This window comes from Poecilia formosa, unplaced genomic scaffold (genome assembly GCF_000485575.1).
Source record: "Poecilia formosa unplaced genomic scaffold, Poecilia_formosa-5.1.2 Scaffold86, whole genome shotgun sequence".
Classification (NCBI taxonomy): Eukaryota; Metazoa; Chordata; class Actinopteri; order Cyprinodontiformes; family Poeciliidae; genus Poecilia; species Poecilia formosa.
The window spans coordinates 909,681-930,801 of NW_006800025.1; the positions used below are offsets into that span (position 1 = coordinate 909,681).

General features: G+C 39.2%; 3 protein-coding genes and 1 long non-coding RNA gene across 6 annotated transcripts in view; 3 read left to right on the forward strand and 1 right to left on the reverse strand.

Moving 5' to 3' along the window:
* The first annotated feature begins 639 nt into the window (after nucleotides 1–639).
* On the forward strand, nucleotides 640–4,783 carry LOC103141569 (uncharacterized). 3 transcript variants are annotated; one of them, XM_007557260.2, is made up of 7 exons: nucleotides 640–1,073; nucleotides 1,174–1,485; nucleotides 1,593–1,874; nucleotides 1,982–2,203; nucleotides 3,831–3,947; nucleotides 4,070–4,110; nucleotides 4,219–4,783. In XM_007557260.2, the coding sequence occupies exons 1-7, from the start codon at nucleotides 995–997 to the stop codon at nucleotides 4,345–4,347; spliced, it is 1,182 nt and encodes a 393-aa protein (XP_007557322.1). In that variant the 5' UTR covers nucleotides 640–994; the 3' UTR covers nucleotides 4,348–4,783. The 3 variants fall into 3 exon arrangements, with proteins under 3 accessions (XP_007557322.1, XP_007557323.1, XP_016529416.1); XM_007557261.2 differs by having other exon boundaries at nucleotides 640–1,485; XM_016673930.1 differs by lacking the exons at nucleotides 3,831–3,947; nucleotides 4,070–4,110; nucleotides 4,219–4,783 and adding an exon at nucleotides 2,301–3,578 and having other exon boundaries at nucleotides 1,982–2,270.
* On the reverse strand, nucleotides 3,116–7,691 carry LOC107836798 (uncharacterized). The gene is made up of 3 exons (XR_001662756.1): nucleotides 7,341–7,691; nucleotides 3,588–3,592; nucleotides 3,116–3,128 (listed from the first exon to the last, which is right to left on the reverse strand). It is a non-coding gene; the product is annotated as an uncharacterized LOC107836798 (long non-coding RNA).
* med18 (mediator of RNA polymerase II transcription, subunit 18 homolog (yeast)) lies at nucleotides 5,141–7,608 on the forward strand. The gene is made up of 3 exons (XM_007557262.2): nucleotides 5,141–5,456; nucleotides 5,678–5,771; nucleotides 6,549–7,608. Exons 2-3 carry the CDS (start codon nucleotides 5,699–5,701, stop codon nucleotides 7,103–7,105), a joined length of 630 nt encoding a protein of 209 aa, XP_007557324.1. The 5' UTR covers nucleotides 5,141–5,456; nucleotides 5,678–5,698; the 3' UTR covers nucleotides 7,106–7,608.
* A 7,240-nt stretch (nucleotides 7,692–14,931) lies between the features above and the next one.
* Nucleotides 14,932–21,121, forward strand: part of LOC103141571 (forkhead box protein O3-like) — a 36,836-nt gene continuing 30,646 nt past the window's right edge. The window contains exon 1 of the mRNA XM_007557263.2: nucleotides 14,932–16,554. Within this exon, the coding sequence (XP_007557325.1) occupies nucleotides 16,066–16,554 (489 nt within the window). The 5' untranslated portion in view covers nucleotides 14,932–16,065. The remainder of the gene's footprint in view (nucleotides 16,555–21,121) is intronic.

Sequence of the window (21,121 nt, forward strand, 5' to 3'; positions counted from 1 at the left end):
TATTAATAACATGTAAATAAAACAAATAGAAATAAACATTCCCTTAAGATTCCTGTATGTTTTCTATCTGAGACTTACTTCTTGGTTGAATGAAAATCATTTTAAATCTAAATCTACTTTGGCTACAAAGTTCGGAGATAGAGACACTACTGCTTTCAGTTCGGTGTGTTCAGTGTATTTATTCCTCTTGACCTAGATCTTCCTTTTACTTATAGGCTCGTCTTAATTTATTTAATTTACTTTTAATTATTTTTTTTATTATTATTTTGTAAATATACTTTGTAATTCTTACCTTGTGCTGCACACGCACATTTGAATTTCCTGTAAGAAAAACATTCTAGTTATATTTGGGGAACATTTCAAAAGACAGATGAGAAATGCCTTGAGCCGTTCCTGGGTTTACTCTGCTTGTGTGACTCACGTCTGTTTCGTGGTGCTCATGATAAGCGAATGTTTCCACTGTTGGTTCACTGTCAGAAAATACCTCTAAAAATTAGAGTTTGCAAATTAACTTTTAAAACATTTCAGACAATCAACTCTAGATGTTTAATCTTTAGTTTAGATTAAAGTAGGTTTTCACAAGGTCAGTCAATCTTTTTTCTATTAAAAAAAAAAATCATAAAAAAAGTTATAGTAACATATGCACAAAATTATGAAAAAAAAAGAGTGTCATGAGAGACCTGACACCTCTGTATGAGAAATCAAACTTGTTTGTGATGCACATGCTGTATCTCGACACCTAGGAGATGCAGAAAGCAAAATATGTAAGGCGCAGCGATAGACAAAAGCGTGTGGGCGAGAGCTTTGTTAAATTTCCTATGCAGTGGCTGTTGGACCACTTCCTATGTGTCAGCCTCAGCTTAATTATGACACTCAAACTAAAACCTTGTGATGCTGTACAGAGTCTCTGAACTGTTTTGATGAGCTGTGATTATGGTGTGACTGGAGAAGGAGTCTTTGAATTGCTTCACTCTGCCTTCGTTTATGCAAAGACATGACTTCATCGCCTCGAAACGCGTTCATTTGTGTATTTTTTCTGACTTACTGGAACGCATGCATTTTCCCAGGAAACGGTAAGTAGCTGATAAAATCACTGTCATCTCAATGTATTTCAAAAGCAGCATTTTGAACCTGCCTGTTGCCTTTATGACTAACTGAAAACGGATAATTTAGCTGCAGCACATCATCGTCGATCCTGGCTGGGATGTCAAGTTCTGATACACTGTCAGGGTCACAGTGCTGACTCGGGCTCTTTCAAATGGTTTTACAAGGAGAATAAGCACAGTAAGGAAATCCAGCTATACTTTCAGAATAAGAATGGAATAAGACACTATGATGCCAGTCGTTCAAAAGCAGAAATTACGGCAAATCGGTCTCTGGTTATAAATAATTTTAATGATAAAGATCAGGGCGACTACTGGTGTGAAAACTGCCTTCAAGAAACCTGCAGCAGGGAACCGTCCAGCTTCATCACTATGCAGAAAGGTTTGAGCTGCTGTCTTTAATGTAAAAGTATTAATATAATTCATTCAGTTCTAAAGTTCTGTTTCTTACATTTTCATTGTGAGTCTGTGTTTGTGTTTTGTTTTTAGAAATTATAGATGAAATTCAAGAGACATTTTACATCCTTCACGGCAGCAGTTTCACCCGCTCATGCCCAGGTGAATTTGTTAACTTAAAATGGACATTTGAAGCCAGCAATGCAGCCCAAAGGGAATTAGAACCGAGATCAGAAATGGTTACTGTTACTACCAACAAGACCTTATATATTGGATCTGTCAAAAATACTAATGCTGGGAAATACACCTGCTGGGTGAATAGATGTGGTGGTCCGTATCAGAAACCGCTCACAATCAACTTATGCGTCATCACAGGTGAGAATTTGATATTTCTCCAAAGTATTGTTCCAAGCTTTCTCACTTCTTTTAGATTTATTAGATGAAAAATGCTTGTCTTACACCATTTGTTTGCTTTCTGACAGTTTCCCGCAAAGGGCATTCTATTTTTTCTTGTGCTGCGACATGCGATGTGGGATTAAATGATCTAAAAAACATTTCAAGTCTTCTGATGAGCAATCAAACAATATCAGTGGACATAGATCCATCTGGGTCCTTAATCTGTAACTCAACCGAGCTCTTGGATGGTCAGCCTACAACAACTACAAACAGCTACACAGTGTCAGCTGCTTTAAACACAACAATGGGTGGGCATTTTTCTTATACAGATTCAAATATGTTTGTTGGTACCGTTGTAGCAAACTTAAAAAAAACTTTAAATAAATTCATCTCTTATTGTAAAAGTACTACACAGTCCCAATAAAATGCTTAGAAAATACTATCTTTAATTTGAGTACATGTACTTAACTAGAAAAAAATAAATCCATGTTAAGAAATAATTGTAACAAAATAACCTGTCAACAATCCTAAAAGTCTTATTAAAATAACTATAGCTAAAGCTCATTTGTGAAGTTTATACTTTACTTTTTAAAGTGTAATTTTCTAATAAAGAATCTGCTGTTAAGAACTGATTGAATTTTGATTTTCGCTGCTCACAATTGGTGTCTTATACTACAGTGTTCATTCCTGATTGTTATGGAATTTCCTCATGTTCTGTTACATGATATTTTTGTCCCTGTATTTTCCTTTGTCTATTTCTATCGGTATTTTTCCTGCTACTCACTTGATTGTTCTGTTACTACTAATCACTCTGCTCTATATTTATTCTCCTTTGTTCAGTCATTCATTGTTGGATTCTCCTTCTTTCTGCATTTTCTTTGCTATTATACTCTCTGATTATTGCATATGTCTCTTCCCACTGTACTTATTTGTAAGTTTATCTTTGTCCTTAAATTACTTCCAGTGTGTATTGCCTATCTCATGACTGGGTTGGGTCCTTTACCACATATGGTGCACGTTTCTTTTTGCCGTACTTAACTGAACAAGGAATCATCTTTATTTTGCCTCCATGTATGATGAGCCAGATGAAAAGGAAGGTGAAAAATATCCCCCAAATTTTAGAGTACTGCAGATAACGGTATCTTTGGTCACAAAGTCTTCATAATAACCATCAGATACTGCTTGCATCTCAAACCAAGCAGGTGTTTTGGGGGTGTAAACATAATTTTTTGTCTTGTAATACCATGATGAGTTTGCTCAATTCTCTTCCAAAGAATGTGTGATTTAATGAAATGACATTAAGCTTTTCTGAAAAGGTCGCTTTAATGTAGGCCTGGTGTAAAACAATGGATACATATGTGGGGAAAACCCTTTACATCCATTTTTTAGAAGGACTGAAGCTTTGTGATGTTTTGGGTCAGTTTCTTGTGCATAATTAACTTTTCAAATTGCTGCAACATTTTTAACTAAAAATCTTGTGTAGTCCACAACTTAATGGCAAATGTATTATTATTTGGTCTTTTAAGCAGAAAACTTATTGAAAATATGTGGCACAAGCTGTGCATAAACATCCTGCACAGATTGTGAAACATTATAGGACAAGACTTAGCATTGTGCTTCATGGAGTTATGATTTAGAAGTAAGAACAGTAATGGTATCATTACTTTTGTTGCCGGAGGTCTTGTTAAAAACAAATACTTTTCTTAACATGGATTAAATTGTCAAAATACTGAACTCAAATGTTGAACTTTTCAAAAAGTTTCAGTGTGAGATAATTATGCTGCAATAACAGATTAATTTAATTAGAGATTTTCTGAGCATTTTTACAGCAACATTAGCAAATATGATAATGTTTGTATGTCTCTATCTTTAAAAACTGTGTGAAAATGACTTCATATTGAGGATTTTTAAAAGTTTGTTTATATTGTTTTACAGGTGTCTTTGAGAAGACTGAATCTTTGATGTCAGTTATTTATGGAGTAGTAGCTGCCTTTACCTTTTTTATTTTACTTGCAATTTTAACTTTCTGTTTGAAATCAAGAGTACATGCTGGTAAGGCTGCAACAATTTTCTTTTTTTTTTTTAAACTTCCTGTGTTTTTTGCACACCCGGCAGTTTGCTGTCTTGAAATTTATGCGCCCCCCAAATCTCTTTGTGTTTCTGTTTCTCCTTAGCATTTCCTTTTCGCCTTTCATGTTGTGGCTTCACTCGTGAGGTGAGAACAAATGCAGATAGATTCTGGTTACCAGTGAACTTTGTACAAGCTTGGCACTGAAATGCCGTGTTGTCTTGACCACATTATGAAACTTGTTTTTTCATGCAGGCAGAAGAGGAGTCCACAGTAATTTATTCATCTGTTATCATCAAGACACCGGCAAAAGCAAGAAGTCAAGACACAGATCTTGAAAGCTGTATTTACAGCGAATTAAAGTGTAAAGGAAATACCATTTAGTGCTGATAGAAATCAACACTAGATGGAATTTTTGGTGATCATAATTTCCACACTGTCGATAGATTTTGTAATGGATTCCACGGCAGTGACTTGTGTTTCATGACACTTTGAAAACATCCATACACCCACAGGGAGTTTTTCATCCAGTTTTTAAACTACTGAAGAAAGATGATGGAATCTATTTATGATTTTACAATTATCTTGAATCAAGAAAACATAAGCTACTCTGTTTAGCGTATGTTAGTCATAAATACATTCTGAACCATTTTCCAACCAAAAATTATGTCAGTTAATATAGAAATCTAAACTATCATTGTGTTTCAATGTCATCTTATAGATAAGTGGTTGAACAATTTTCTAGAATTATCTAAATTGTATTTACAATAAATACTCACATGGATATAATTCCTCAAAGTCTTTTGTAATTTTACATCATCCATTCATGTTATATTTATTATTATTGTTATTATTATTATTATTATTATTATTATTATTACTACTATTGTAGAATAAGTGCAATTTAAATTATTAACATGTTGCTACACTTAGAAGACTTTTGATGTTTTGGTTTTATTTTTAAAAAGCCCCTTTTTTACATGACAAAATTGCAACAATGAATTTATCTCACTGTAAAAGAAATCTAAAAGAAAGAAAAAAGAGATTGGAATAAATATTTGCTTGGAAAACCAATAATCGAGTCTGATTTTGATTTTACACCCACTCTAAGCTCTAGGGGGCAGCAGTAACCTGGATGAAGTACGCCTAGTTTGTCTTTACTGAGCAGAAGAAGAAGAAAGGAAGCCGTTTTTCTTTCAGGCAGTAGTTGCAGATGTAGCGAATTGTTTTGTGGCGAATAGTTTTGTTTTGATTGCCAACTTCTTTCTCTTTTATTTTTTTTTACAATCTTGTCAAATGTTCAGACGATTATTGGCGTTACTGCGTTGCGCCTCAATCGCGATTAGTAAAGTAGCTCTGAGCTAGCTGGGAAGCTACTAGCCTAGTGTTGAATGGGTCAACACTGTGAGGTTAGGCAAGGAGATACCAAATATACCAACATTTCCCCGGTTGTCTTCATTAGGCGGGGAGAAACATTGTCTTGTATTTTTCAGGTAAAAGTTTTTAAAACACGCTGTTCACAAGCGATGTACATAACGGTTAGCTTTCTCTGCTAGTTAAAATGAAAGTTAATAGATTGGTAACGCTCTGGTTTACATATATTAAGAAACACATGTTACAAAAAGATTATATTTTGCCCTGAAAACAATAAGTCAGTGTGTTCGGTGCTACTTTAATACTATTTAATGTATCGACTACGTTTTCGTCCTTTAAGCTCCTTGAATCCTGAGACGAGATGGAGGCTCCTCCCGTTACTGTTATGCCCATCACCAGTGGCACAATCAACATGATGGAGTATCTACTACAAGGTAGGATGTGTTTGATACAGCCACGAACAGGAACAAACAATTATATGCAAGTGTTCTCAATGAATCCCCTTGTATTTCTAATCTTGAATCAAGAGCACGCTTTCAAAAAGTCAGATTGAATTCATTTGTCATGCAGCTTGGAGAAACGTATTGATTGTTTTGAATACATAAATACAAAAAAAATGGTATATTTCAAATCGGTTTAAGTCTCGACTCTCTTGATTCGTGGTTTGAAACTGGACTTATGATTCTGCAGTCGTTATGATGGGAGATTTTACAAACTAAATAAAGGTAAAAAGTTCTTAATGTAAACATGTTGAGGAATTTGAATTATTTCCAAAAGAAAGTAGTGAAATGGCATTGTGCCAATTTCAGAATCAACACCATAGTGTTTTATGATTTGATTATTTGAATTAATGAACTCTTTTACAGTTCAGTCTTAATATTTTATACCCGAATGTCTGATATGCAACTACAACAGCAGAAAACTTTTCAACATTTTAGTCTGAAGAAGTGTTGAACTTTGAAATAAGAAATGTGTATGAACCCTGCAAAGAAATAAAGGTTTCTCAAATCTCAAACTGTGCTGGTTAAAGTGTGTATTTCTGTGTGTTTTTAAAAGGAAGTGCTAAGATATTAGAAACTGTGTAGTTTTAAGGTCTTGTAGCTATTTGTACTACATAAACAAGCTATTGATTTTTAGCAGATTCCAGTGGCTGTTTTTGCATGAAAATATGTCGTCTGTATTCGAATCATCTTTCCCACTTTTGATTCCAGGCAGCGTGTTAGACGCGGCTCTGGAAAGCCTGCTGCATCGTCTGCGTGGTCTGTGTGACAACATGGAGCCGGAGACGTTTACAGACCACGAACTGGTGTACCTTTTGAAAGGCCAGCAGGGGAACCCTTTCATTCTGCGCGCTCGCCGCTCTCTCTCCCACCCCACGGCTCCGTGGCACCTCCGCTATCTGGGCCAACCTGAAGTAGGAGACAAGAGCCGCCACGCCCTGGTGCGTAACTGCGTCGACGTGGCCGCCTCTCACAGCCTTCCGGATTTCCTCAATGAGATGGGCTTCCGCATGGACCACGAGTTTGTGACCAGCGGACACATATTCCGAAAGGGAGCTATGAAGGTTGTGGTGTGCAACGTTTCCCGTGTGTTGGTGCCCGGGAACACAGAGAACACCGAGCGAATGTCGCTTTCACATTTGGTTGAGCTGAGTGTTTTGGCGCCGGCCGGCCAGGACACCGTATCGGAGGACATGCGGAGCTTTGCTGAGCAGCTGAGGCCTCTGATACATTTGGAGAAGATCGACCCGAGCAAGCAGAGACATTAAGAAGGTTTCAAAATGGGGTTCTGGTGAACGATAAGAAGCAGCTCCCGTCTTTGCTTTAAGTTAATACCTTCATTGGTGTCTTTATTTAGGTCAAAGAGAGGCCACAAACAAAGGTGATTACTATCTAACAGGTTTGTTTTAAAGCAGTATTTAGTAAGAACATCTATTCTTCCTAAAATCATATTTTTTTTAGAATAATTGTCATAAAATAGTGTTTTCACAAACAGCTGTGAACATTTTTAGATTAGAATGGTAGAAATCATCTGACTAGGCATTAACATCAGTCTTCTGGATTAGCTAATCTGAATTTATAAAATGAAGACACCAAGAGAGCTAGCTGCTGTTTGTAAGAAAACTGCTGCTAAGCTTTTAACAGAACCTCACATTAAAAACTTTGACGTATTAGTTATGTCGATCTAGTCTGTTCTGAAAGCAAAATGTCTTGTTTATTTTGTACTTAAAATATTTTTTGCTACAGTTAATAAAATACAGTACAATTTTGACTATGCAGCTATATTTCTGGTTGATTTGTTCTGCAAGTTGGACAAAAGATAATCTTTTTATTGCCATTGGATGTTTTCCCATATTAAGGCCAACCAAGAATATAAAAATGTTTGGTTTCAAAGACACAAACACTTTTTGTTTGTATAGTTTAAATTCCTTTTAATCAGGTGGGAGAGGAAGTGGTGAAGGGGTGTTAGTAGTTTTTTCCTGCTCTTTGTTGCTCAGTTACTCAGAGCTAAGCCTCCCCTGTCTGCACACTGCTGATCGGCTGCTTGACAAAAGGCAGCTAAACTTTTCGCTTTGCTTAGAAGGCAAAGTTAACATGTTGGAAATGCGTCTAGTCTCGAACATATTTACAGTCGTGGTGTTGAATCTAGAGTAGTCCCACCTGCGAGTCTCATTAGGGACGTACTCTTTTGACAGCAAACTTTGACGGTCTCTCATACCTGTGTTACTTTGTGGGAATATTTGTTGCTTTTTTTTTTTGTTGTAGGTAAAAGTAATTGAATAATATTCTCTTTGTTTCTAAACTTTGCTGTAAAACAGTGGCTTTTTCTCAAATATCAGTGCTTTAATTTTTAAAAAATTTTTTTCTCTTATTTTAGTAATCATATCACGTTTTTTTATATAAAGCAGATACACATAAAGTAGAATGCAAATATATTTTCACTTGTGACTACAGCAAACTACTGGAAAGACAAACTGTTTAAACACGTGGTATCTGTTGCCAGGGAGTTGTTCGTTTTATTCCTTTTCATCTTCCAAATAGTAGAACAAAATCTTTCCACGCTTTCAAGATGCAAAACCCCTTCAAGTCAAACTCCTTTTTAAAATGAATTCGCTTGTCAAAGCCACTAGGGGTCGCTCTTTCTCTTTTTTTTCCAGCCTTGATTGGCGCACACTGAACGCCACCTCTCCTCATCTACAGGAGCTCTGGTTGCCATGGAAATAATTAGCTGCGAGATCCGCACATCTTTTACCCTACTCTAATTAGCTTTCTCAATTGCTTAATGATACATAGACCTGTGAAAGCCTTTCTTTCTTCCCTTCAACAAAAGCATTGATTTCCACTCTCTTCCCCTTTCATTTCCACTGTTAACCCATTAGTGTCCCTTTTTTTTTTCCCCATGAACTTGAGCTGGAAGTGTCACACATGCAAACCCTGCAGCTGCCTCAGGTTCTTCCGTGTCCATGTTGAAATCAACAAAAGGACTCTTCACTGGTGCGTCAACATTAGGGGCCAATTGCCAGCAGAAGACGGAAGTAACTAATGCACATCCTGTCGGTTATGATAATGATGTTGGCAAAAAGACGTGAGTGCTTCTAATAATACGCTTGCAGGAAGATGCATTTGCCGGAGTTCAGATGCAAAGTGACCGCGTGCATGTCTGAGAGGACAGCTCCAGGGCCTGATGGCTGTCTGTGCACGTTGACCTACCTGCATGTCAAGGCTGATGAGGACAAGCTCTCTCACTGAGGTGGAAAGGTGAGGTGACTGTGCTTCCACATGCATTTAGTGCACTTTGAAAGCCACTTGTCTAAACACACGCACAAAAAAAAAAGTAATAATTGGAGAGATGTTTTAATCACTTTTTTAATGATTGGTCTGTTTAGTTGGATCTAATTTTGCATTCAATTACTGGTTAGGCTTAAGTTTTGTCTTGGTAAGACTGAACTGTATGACGGAGACAGTTTTATGTTCCAACAACACCAAGCAGAGCACTGGCCCTACGGACTAAAGTATGATGCTTCAGCTCCAAGTGAATTATGTATTAAAGAGACAGATGCCTCCTTGCCTAAGGCTTTATGTGTCCAGCAAGGATACACTACAGTCTTCTGGCTTTTTTCCACTTAAAGTTGTGTTTAGCGCAGTGCTCTTTGGTGATGAGCTGGTCTCCCACTGCACCTTCACTCCACAGTGCCTAGAGAGCTCAGGCATAGCTGGACTAATCAGTGTTTTGGCATCTGGCCTGCTTGGCTATTGTGAATGTTACCAAGCACTGACTTCCAAAAGTGAGAAGTCTGACTTTGCTGAAGACAAATAGATGAAGTATATCGGGCATAAAATAAGCTTCTCTCAGAAATGCATCTAAAGCTTTGTGAAGATGTGTATGTTTTTCACATTTACGTTTTATGTGTTGCTTTTTTTGCTTGTTGTTTGTTGCAAAAAAACGCTGACTAATGGGACACCTGTTTGCATTCAGCCCCTGAGTCAATCCTTTGAACCTCCTTTTGCTGCAAGTAGGCAGTAAAAGGAGCATGTTTGCCAATATTTATTTGTCAATTAGTGTAAGCTGAGTCAGATTGGATGGTGAGTGTCCATGAACAGGGATTTTCACATTTTACCACAAATTATCAAAAGAAATGAGGTCTGAACTTTGACTAGGACATGTGAGCCACCTTTTTGTAGCTCTGGTTGTATATGTAAGGTCATTTTTATTGTTTATAGCTTGATGTTTCCTTTTAACTGTGTATTTTTTGTTGGCGCCCACTGGCGAGGTCTCCCTTGAAAAATAAGTTTTTAATCTCAATGGCTTTTATCCTTGTAAAATAAAGGTTAAGTAAATAAAGAAAAAAAATCCTACTGATGATTGGATCTCTAAATCAGTCTAAGGTCTTTTGCTGTCTACAGAATTGTCCTGCATTAACTTTATCCATTTGTATATATTATTATTAGTTGCCTTATTTTTTTTTTTCAGAACATTTTTCACATCCTATTTAAATTGGCACATTTTAGATTACGTCAAATGACGAAAGAAAATTACAGAAACTACTGTTTCATGTAACTATTGTGAAAAATGTTCAAATAAAAATAACTATGATGACATCACATAGCCGCATCAGAAACACTGAAATGTGTAAATGGGTTATTTAACTCAAAATTCAGAAAAAACTAAATGACTCTTCTGTAGGAATCATTTAAGGAGAACGTTGTTGCTTTACTCTACTTTGACTTGGTTTAAAACGTTTCAGCTCTAAAACACTGCCTTGAAACATCTTTAGCTTTGTTACTTTTTGTTACAAGACTTAGTCACTGACAGCCCTGAGTACGGGCACAGAGCACACAGATTTTCCAATTGGTTTTATTTGTTTTTCCCATATTTATAATTAAGTGGCTAAGTTGGGTTGTGTTAATCATATTGTATTAGACCTCTGATTGGAGATGGAAGTCATGCTATGCTTTCCAGTCTACACTGTGACCCTTTTTAAGCTGTTTGGCACCAGTAGTCTCCACAAACAAAATTTTCAGCACAGAGATGCAAATGCCAGGATGTTGCATAAAGCCGGCAATTTCTCTAAGCGGGAAGTCTTTAAGACAGCCTACCTTGGGTCAATGCCACAAAGGGGGTGAGACTGTCTCCAATGTTCCTAGCACTAAGTCGAACCACCCTTCCTCTTTTTCTTTTTTATACGAGGAGAACCTGTAGGCTTGTTAGTGGGGAATGTGGGTTGTTTGTTGAGAGGAGTGGAGACAGGATGAGGAGCTTTTTAGGACAGACATCCATCTCCCAAGGGGGGTCCGCTGGATGCTGCATATATCTTGTCCAAACCCCGCTAGGTAAAATGGGGTGCAGGGATTGACATGCATAAAGCTCTGACATGTTGTTCATGTGATGCTCTGCCTCTCTGGGGGCTTTCTGAGGTTATTACTACCACGCAGAACATGCTGTTCCAGGGTCAGCCACTCAGATCTTTAGGGCAGTCTTGCTACCTCTGGAATGTCTGGTATGAAGAAAGACCCAGAGGGGACAAAGCACGGGTAGATTGTAAAAAGAAACTGCTGGCTATCTCCAGAGATTCTCAAAATTTATTTAGAACCTTTAATTTTTCGAAAGCTTGCTCTGGTTCAACCACAAATTGCCCAGGATTTTATTTGGATTTCATGATTGAACAATACAAAGTAATACATAATTTGAAAGTAAAAGAAAATGATACAATGGTTTCCATATATTTGTTCAAATAAAATGATGAAAAGAGTTACTGTGAAATGTGCTTTTAGTGTGTCATAGAGTCTCAATTTGATTTAGGTCTAGTACTGTTCGCCACAGTCTTGTGTCCAATGATGCTTCCTTTCAGGATTGTCCTGTGTTTTGCTCCACTCCCACAGCATGATTCTGTCAACACCATGTTTCAGAGTGTTCGCCACAAAGTGCGGTGTTAGTTTCTCTCCACACAGTTCTTTGAATGCAGCTCCAAGAGTTCAGTTTTGGTCTCATCTGATCAGAGCGCCTTCTTTCTCATGTTCGTATAGCTTTTGTTCAGCAGAGACTTTCCTCTTGCTACTGTTCCATAAAGGCCAGATTTGTGGAATGAATAATGAATACTTCTCCTTTTGGTTTGTATCATACACTTTCGAATTACTTTACCAAGAATACCAAATCTTCCTTGGTATTCATGATGTTCAGAAAAAGGATTCAGTAAAGGACCAAACTTACACAGAGATTAGATACGTTTGGTGTCTTGGGAAAGCAATTGGTTGCACTGGATTTTATGCCAGGATATCAGAGGAAGTGAGCTCGGGGCAAACAATTTTTATTGGTGAAATTTTCAAAAATGTCTCCTTTTTCCCCTCTTATTTCAGTTATGCTGGCTTAGGTTGATGTATCACATAAAATCTCAACAAACATAGTGATTTTTGTGGTTGTAATGTGACAAAATGTGAGAAAGTTCACAAGTATGCGCACTTCTGTACGGCACAGTAGCCCCGCCTCCTTTTTCTGTCGGAGCCCCCTCTGCTTCCTAAGAGCTTTGTCTCCCTCGAGATTCAGTCCTGCTGTGAGCCTCTGAATATGGTTGTTTGCCTTCTTGATAGTCATTTGGTTTTCTTTCACTTCCCGTGTAATCAAGGAACATTGTGTAATCTCAAGTGTCACCAAAATTATGGCTTTCATAAGTGCTACTTGAGAAGCATCTCAAGCAAAACCTTGTGTTAAAGTGTAGAAGCTGGGGGGGGCGAAAAAAAGCCTTGTCTGTGCTCACCGTTGGTCTCCTTGTTATTCTTGGCACGTAGGAATGGAAATATAATAAATCATTTCAAAGCAATCATGTCTTTAATGAGCAATTTTCCTCACATTTTTAAAATAATAAACTATTAGCAAGATGGCATTTTAATCATGTGATCCCACTGGTGCTCAACAATAAGTCATACCATGAGACATCACATGACACATCCTCCTGCATTTTAAAAGCCTGCTATTTCTGACAAATTTCTCAACATCAGTCATGTCTGAGTGCACAGTGTGGCCTTGTTATGCAACTTTTAATTACAGGTTTCTTTCATGCACACTCGAAGGCACCAAAGGGGGGAGGTGTTCGTGCAAGCTACCTTGATGCACAGGAGTTCTTTTTTCTTCTTCTGATTTTGCTTTGGGAAAGGAAACCGTATTTTTTAATGACGTTGTTGAATCCATGGGTGTGAACCGACTGTTGTTTTATTGTTTCATTGGAACTGTATTGTGCCTGAAGACGTGGTGAAATTTGAGGACACTCTTGGCAAAGATGTCTAAAAAGCCTGAAAATGAATTCATAATTTCACACAGAAAATGTTCATGGGACATTAAATTCAAGTATTTCTGTTCAGAGGGAAGAAAAGCCTGTGTTTAGAAAACACTATTTCTAACAGAATCACTGCTTTTACCGCCATTGTCTGTATTTTAAATAGATATTATTTGGGACATGTAATCAGTAGTCCTTGATTTTTTTGTTTCTTAGAAGTGTCTTCTTTTCTATTACTACTCTACTCAAGAAAACATGTCATTTAAGTAAGGTACGTGTGTGTTGATCTTTATATCTCAGGAAAAGGCTACAAGAAAAAATCTTTCTAACCTAATCGTACCCACAGCTATACTTTGAACCACATTTCCAAAGTTTAAAACAATTCAGGGTGAAAAACAAGAATCACCAATGACCCATCAGCTTCACACAAGAGTGAGGTAAAGAAAAAAAAAACCCCAAAAACAAAATTTTTGACAACTGTAATAAATGGTGTCACCTTGGTGTCATCAAGTTTTCACAGTAACCATTAGATTATGTATACAAAACAGTTGTTTGGGAGTGATACTGGGAAAAGACATTATCTGTCATCACAAACAAGCATGTGGAATCTTCTTGGACTGTAACAAGAACTGTTGGTAAATTTATAATGAGATTAAAAGTTTTGCCAAGCTCAAAGTTCAGGAGGATATTGTGCAAAACAGCGCAACAATGTGGAAAAAGACAAAAACATCTCATGCCCACTGTTAAGTACAGCGGAGGGTCTGTGATCCTGTGGGACTATTTCTCATCCATTGATCCCAGAAACTTTGTGAGTGCTGCGTTTCTGGTGAGAAATTGCTCACCGGAAACAAAATCAATCTCCTTCTGTTCCCACCTCAGTCTTCCGATTTGAATTTGTTAAAAACTATTCTGGCGCTTGGATTTTTCTGAAATATTTCCTGTGAGATTTGCCAAAGAAGCTTCTTTATATACTAATTTTTTATTTTATCCCTGTATACAAGATGTAGGTGTCCACACCTGCATATCTGATTGGTTATGTATTTAAGATTAAAGGCAACATTCTTCACCTAGGAAATCTGAAAGTGCACTATTATTTATTTCAGTGACTGAAATAAAGAGAGAGGTTGTTGGGAGTTGTATCCACCCAGATTTCTCTTAAACGCAATAATGAAATTAGCAGCCAATCCGATAAGAGCACCTGTGCCTGAACCCCACCCAGTAGGGCAGTGAGGAGAGCGTGGTGATGGTGAACACCGACCCACCTTCCCCCCCCATCCCCAACACACACACACACGCACACGCACACACACTCTTCCCCCTCCCCTGCCCACATACATCTTCTCCTTCGTGTCTCGGTCAGGAAAGCCACAGAATTGCGCACGCATGTCCGACCTATTGACTCTGGCATATGGTCTTTGAAACCCATGTGATAGTCTTTACAATTTTTTGTCTCACTTGGTGTGATTCTGGAGCTGAATATTTTTTTTCCCCCTCTCCCCTTTTCATGATGACCTCTGAAAAGCCCTACTTCAGCCCACTCCTCCCGGGATTAAGAATCTAGGGTTACCTAATCTCCGTTAATCTGAACTAAATCTGTCTAATCGGCAGAGAAAATTACACTCACTGAGGTATTGCTCGCGAATAATCAGCGGAGGTGAAACCGCCAAGTTCTCCCTGGAGGGCATTTGGACGCAGCGCGCCGCGCGCACTGGACAATTCGTCACGCGCACGGGTCGTGCTTTTATTATTTCACATAACAAACAAACCTAAAAAAAAAAAAAAAAGCATGAAGATTTGTGGAGGGATCTCTGATTCTGGCACATTCCTTTTGCTTTTCATTTCTTTGAGTCACGCGTTGAAGATAGATTGGCGCACTAAGAAATATGTTGAGTTGTTCTTAAGGATTTCGCAATAGAAATGGTGGATATGAGACAGACACAGAAAGAAAGAGCGTTAGACAGAGAGAGAGAGAGAGAGAGAGAGAGAAAGATAGAGAGAGTCGGGGATTTCGCTGTAATCATGTTCGAAGAGTATTGATTCCGTGAGCGCACTCCAATTGGCAGCATCTCTACTATATAGTACAGCGCCGGCGCGTCATCCTCGGCTCACATCGACGGGAGCGAGTTGTAAGCAAATGAGAACATGTGTGGCATCTGAGAGAGAGAGAGGAAGGAGCAAAAAGGAGGTGTGAGAAAAGCCAATTTTCTCGTCCCTGACAACTGGATGCGAGATTTGATTGCCGGGCTATTTTTTTTCTCTTCTTTTTATATATCTATATTTTTTTTTCTTTTCCCATCCAAGGAAATGATCGATTCGTCACATGCGCACGCCTCTTCATTATAATTGCAGACAGTTGGGGTGCTGTTCAGGCTGAATGGACTTGAATATGTCGCTGCCAGCGTAATCCGTGCAGACTGGAAGATTTAATAATTCACGGTAATCACGCATTATCGCCTCAGTGGATGCTCTCTGCACAGCCCTGGTGATTTTTTTAAAAACCCCCTCCTCATCTTCTTCTTTCCTGATTCTTCACGTTGTCTTCTAGAGGATTTATCGACGGCTGCTTTTGCTTCCTTATCTGAAATATCATCTGTTGCTGCAACTGGAATGAAAAGCCCCCGTGACTGGCTGAGGAACGCTGAAGACTTAGTGTAATAGGATGAAACGGATTGAATAAGACATATTTTTTCCCCAATAATATAGCACTCTAGTTAAAATGGACAAGAAATTGCTATTATTTTTATTACTACTCTTATCTCTACACACAAGGTTGTGATTTTCTTTTCTTTTTTTTTATTCATGATGATTGTCCTACTCCAGTGAATTGGCTCTGATTGATTCTGACTGAGCTTAATAGGCATATTACAAAGCAGATTCCAACGTGAAGTGCTGCTAAGGACAGTTTCGTCCCTTCATTTTGTTTTTTTTTATTTTAATCTATTTCCCTCTAAAAGGGATAAATGTTGATGATGGAGGACGACGAACTGGACGCTCATCAGGTTGATCCGGACTTCGAGCCGCAGAGCCGGCCTCGCTCCTGCACCTGGCCACTGCCATGCCCGGAGGACTTCCCCGGCGGACAAGAGGTGAGCGGGGGTCTCCCGCTGGCCAGCATCAAGGTGGAGCCGGAAGACGTGCCGGCGTGCAGAGCCGGGCTCGCGGGCGGCAATCCGGCAGAGCTAAAGCACCCGACCGGCGCCCCGGCACCCACGGTCGCGACGCACCCGTGCCTGGCCGGCGCGGCGCTCGACGTGACCGGGTCCTTGCGCAAAGCCAAGTCCTCTCGTCGGAACGCGTGGGGGAACCAGTCCTACGCGGATCTCATTACCCGCGCCATTGAGAGCACCCCGGAGAAGAGACTCACGCTGTCACAGATCTATGACTGGATGGTCCGTTATGTGCCCTATTTCAAGGATAAGGGCGACAGCAACAGTTCGGCTGGCTGGAAGGTAAGAGATGAGAGCTCGCGAACCAACCTGGCGGGCTTTGACGTATTAATCAGTGATAATAGTTTATTGATCATTATTCCCTGATTCATTAAGGTTCCCCCCCCCCCTCTTTGTACACATGTTAGTGTGGGATTCCGTGTCAGTTACGCATGAATGGCGCCATGCCTTATCTTGTCTTAGTTCATTACTGCCGTCTGTCATTCTAATATATCACCAATTCTGGATGCAACAGACTGACGCTTTCCTCCAGCGAACAGAAAGTCAAAGAGTCCTCAGTGTTTGTACTTGTGGACGATCAGTTCAGGAACACGAGGTGATTTATATAGTGCAGCAAAAAGTATTTGCCCCTTACAAACCTATTGGTTTTGCCATAATATCAAATAGACATTTCAAGTTATAAAAAAAACCCCGTTCTGATAGCAGACCAAAATAATGTGGATAAAAGCAAAAGGTAGTTCTGAAATTAGTATTTTAATCAGTAAGCGTTACAAGATATGCTCAATGTGTATGAATGTGTGGAAAATAGATCTTTAGACTCACCAAATAGCTTCAAGAGAACCTGTCTCACAACATGAAGTAGGCTACAGGGTTTCTTAATGCAACACTGAAATCCATGAACAGATGGGAAGCAAAACCATTAACGTCTATCAGTCCACACATGGTCACAATGCAATTTCTAAGGCATTGGCACTCTGGCAAACCGCAGTGAGCGCAATTACCCACAAATGGAGAAAACATGGACCAGTGGCACACCTTCTCAGGAGTGGCAGGAGTGCATCAGCCACTCCATACATGAATTGAACCCAGAACAATATTTGAGGCACAACGTCTGCTAACGTTGATGTTTATGATTCACATAAGACAGAGACGGGGCAAAATAGTGATTTATGTGAGATCCTCAAGGCATAAAGCAGTGCTGAACAACAAGAGCACACGTGTTTCAGAGAAGCATTTTCATAATACCCACAGCTCAGGGTTAAATAGTTCATGGACTGATGAGACAAAACAGGAACTTATGGAAGTTAAGAGTTCTGTTGCATCTGGCGTAAAACTAACAAACCATATCGGAAAAAGAACATATGGATAGTCAAATGTGGCGGCTGTAGTGTGACGGTCTGAGCTGGTTTGCTGCTTCAGGACCAGAAGAACTGATTATAACGGATGGAACCATGAGTTGTGCTCTCTTGCTCTAACTACATTTCTGTGACATGACTTTAAACAGGCCAAAACATGACTGAATTGAAACACATCTGGAGAGAAGAGAGGAACAAAACTTTACAGTGATGTGACGGACTGATTGCTAATCATCAGCAAAGCTAGATGGAAGTTGTTGCCATCAAAGATGATACAACCAGTTATTAGGTTTAGGGGCCAAATACTTTTTAATATAGGGCTAGTTTAATTGTAGCCCTTCACAAATAAAATCATAAAGTTCAAACTACGTTTTGTGTTTTCTAGGAGTATTTTTAACATTTATTAAAATATATATTTGATGATATGAAATATTTAAGTGTGGCAAAAAAAAAAATGTAGTATTGGACAAATATGTTTTCACAGCAATTGCAGATGTCAGAAGGAAGCCTGTTTCCATGAGAATTGTCAGCTTGCATTCTTTTTCATCCAGCCGTTTGAAAAGGATCAGTAAATCAACAGAGTGACCCTTGTGGGAGACCACAGGTCAACTGTCCACAATGTAAATATTCACAACTGACCGCAGCTTACCACCACTGCTGACTGGCTGGCCGGCTGGCGGGGAGCCTAACCTCCTGGACATCTGCCCATGTTATCAGCCTCTCCAACCAGTCTCATCTTGTTTCTATTCATTATGGCTTTCTGAGGACAGCCAGAGGAGGGCAGTGAGAGCAGCAGAGCAGCGGTTGTTGTACTGATGGTGGAACTTTGAGCAAAGCTTTTAGAATAGGTGCTTAAAAAATTATTCTAAAAAAAAATCTCTTTAATATGGTGGAAGTGATACCGGACCAGAGTCCAGGAAACTGGACTCAAATCAAAGCGGATACAAATAACCGCATAGCAGTTAAAACTAAATTACATTTTAGTCATAAGGCTTTGACTGAAACTGAATTAAAATGTGACGTCAAAATTAACTCTACATTTCTGGTCAGAGGAACCATCTGACGGGAGGAAGGCATTGGGAAAATTAACAAATTGGTGTTAAATTAAACTGCTGTGAGCATGCTTTTTTCCCCCACAGCTTTACTTTTTTATCAGACACTTCCTAACTGGAAAAGCTTTACACGTTTCTTTCTTACTAAGTGTTTCACTCAGGACAATCATTAGTGGCAAACCACCTCCCGCTTTGCAAAGAATGCTTGGGATTCAGTATTTTGTCGGGTATCATAATCTAAATGGCAGGAATTCACACTTTGCAGGGCAATAAGATATTCATCCTGTTGAGTGAAATCTCACTGCAACAGGTGCCCAAAACTCACACACTGATGGTGCCCATGAGTGGATTTATCACAGCTGATGTTACTGCAACAATCATTACACCATTGCATTCATTTTTCAGATTGTGCAGTTCTAAATTAAAGGCTAAAAAATATTGTTTGCATTAACTTTTTTTGACAATTTTGAATTAGTAGTTCTTTGAAGGCTGTTGATGTCCAGTTCAGTCTTTACCACCTCAGAACTAGCTGTCAACTTCGACCTCGTTGTCCAACTAACACAGAGGCCGACATTTTCCTGAATGAACATTCGGGAGAGGTATGAGAGTTTCACAGAAACTCACTACTAAACCAAGCCTTTCCCCTTTTGGCCATCTTGACTGGTGAGGTGTGTCACCAGGTAAGCTTTGTTTCATTTGATCTGCATCAGCTGCCTTCAACCACAGGGCCTCTGCCCCCAAAGCACCCAATTCCCTGCCTGCTATTTATGAAACTGCAAATTAGGGGGATTGGACAGTGGCAGTCTGAGGTTGCTGGCTATTTCAGTCCACAGGCGAGACATTGACTATACCAGGTAATGACAGGGATTAGGAAAGTCATTTAAAGCAGGCATTGGTAATGTCAGTAACAGGCCTGACCTGGTTTTGGTCGGAGGCAGAGTGGTAATGTAAACATACACTATGAAGTCACATGTGGGAACCTTGGACCAAAGAACTTATTAAAAGTGTATACATTGTATTTTTTTCTGATGCATCAACTTTCTGATACATTTTAGGCTCTTTTTTGATTGGCTTTAATTTATTCATTTGTTTCAACTTTGCAGAACTTTTAGCGTAAAATAAACCCTCTAGCATAAAGTTATGCAAATATCCAGGACTGTAGTATTATATCATGAGGATTCCTGTCGCCTTTGCTGGAGCTTTTGCAAAATAAAGGATGCTGTAACCTACATATAATTTTACGGTCATAGTAAGCAATTATATTTGACAGCAATGTTTGCAATTTGGTGAGCACCACTTCTGTCATCCATTATATTTTAATCTTAGCATGATTGTGTTGGAGGAAATGTGTTTGATGTGAAACTTCCTTTTTTTTCCGGTTATGGCACGAAAAAGGAGGAGTGTGTTGTTGGTTGCTGCTGATGAAATAAAATGAAATTAGGAGCCACAGCTTTGTAGCTCGACTCTGAGTTTTAGGGGTGGGGGTTGGATTGAGGGCGATGGATTAAAGGGAAAGGCAAAATTTAAGGCAGTTCCAGTAACGCCTAAATTAGAACCAAGTGCAGAGGTTCTAGAAAAATCTTGAAAAGCTGTTTGTGCCTCTGCCACTCTTGTTGGACAAGACCCAATCCTGGCTTGTTAATGGGTGCTGGTAAGGCTGCTCACCTAGGCAATACAGTTAAGCTCCTATAAATACCTAATGCCTTCTGATTTCTAGGAAGACTGCTGTCCTGAGGTCACAGGATTTTAATCAGCTCTTTACTGGAGGGAGAATACCTAGAACTCTGTTGTTGTTTACCTGTTACACTTTCTAGAAGGATTATTGTGGTTTTCTTATTGGTACCTAAAACTGGCACAATGTAGCCACAACCCTGTAATTGATCTAAACCAGACTAAGAAATCTGCTCAGGAAATGTCCCTGAATCACCTCCATGCCAGAGCTGAACTCTTTCGGTTTCCATCCGCCCCTTTGAGACATTAAGGACAAATTTTTGGTGCATGTTTGCTGGGAGACACATGCCAGTTGCAACAAAGCATCAGGGCTTGGTAGTGTGTGTCTTTGTGGGGGCTACTGCAGGGGGAGGGGCTGTCTACAACTATAGGCGTCTGTGTTTTAACCCAGTGATCGGTCTGACAGCATGTCACTGCAGTGAATGGTATATGTAGTCTCCCTCTTGACTTCATAATGCCTCTAATGATGGAGTAGCACTTGGTGTTGGGATTTTCCCGTAGGCGTCTGGAAGTTCATTAACTTCGAGGGGGTTAGATGATGCCATTGTTATGCTATGGGCTTTCTTTATTGTATATGCAAGTGGCTCTAGGCTACGAAAGTCCATAATTCATTAATGCTTTTTGTGTATTAAGTATAAAGAGGTGTTTGATAATCACTTCCAGGATATCAAGTATATTATTTATGTGCAGATTATGCCTACATCTTAATAC

Excerpts from the sequence above, each read along its gene's own strand:
- LOC103141569 (XM_007557260.2), top strand. The coding sequence starts at position 995 with ATGACTTCATCGCCTCGAAACGCGTTCATTTGTGTATTTTTTCTGACT. Across the intron at positions 2,204-3,830 it reads TGCTTTAAACACAACAATGG|GTGTCTTTGAGAAGACTGAA; the intron begins GTGGGCATTTTT and ends ATTGTTTTACAG. Across the intron at positions 4,111-4,218 it reads GTTGTGGCTTCACTCGTGAG|GCAGAAGAGGAGTCCACAGT; the intron begins GTGAGAACAAAT and ends TTTTTCATGCAG.
- med18 (XM_007557262.2), top strand. The coding sequence starts at position 5,699 with ATGGAGGCTCCTCCCGTTACTGTTATGCCCATCACCAGTGGCACAATC. Across the intron at positions 5,772-6,548 it reads GATGGAGTATCTACTACAAG|GCAGCGTGTTAGACGCGGCT; the intron begins GTAGGATGTGTT and ends TTTTGATTCCAG.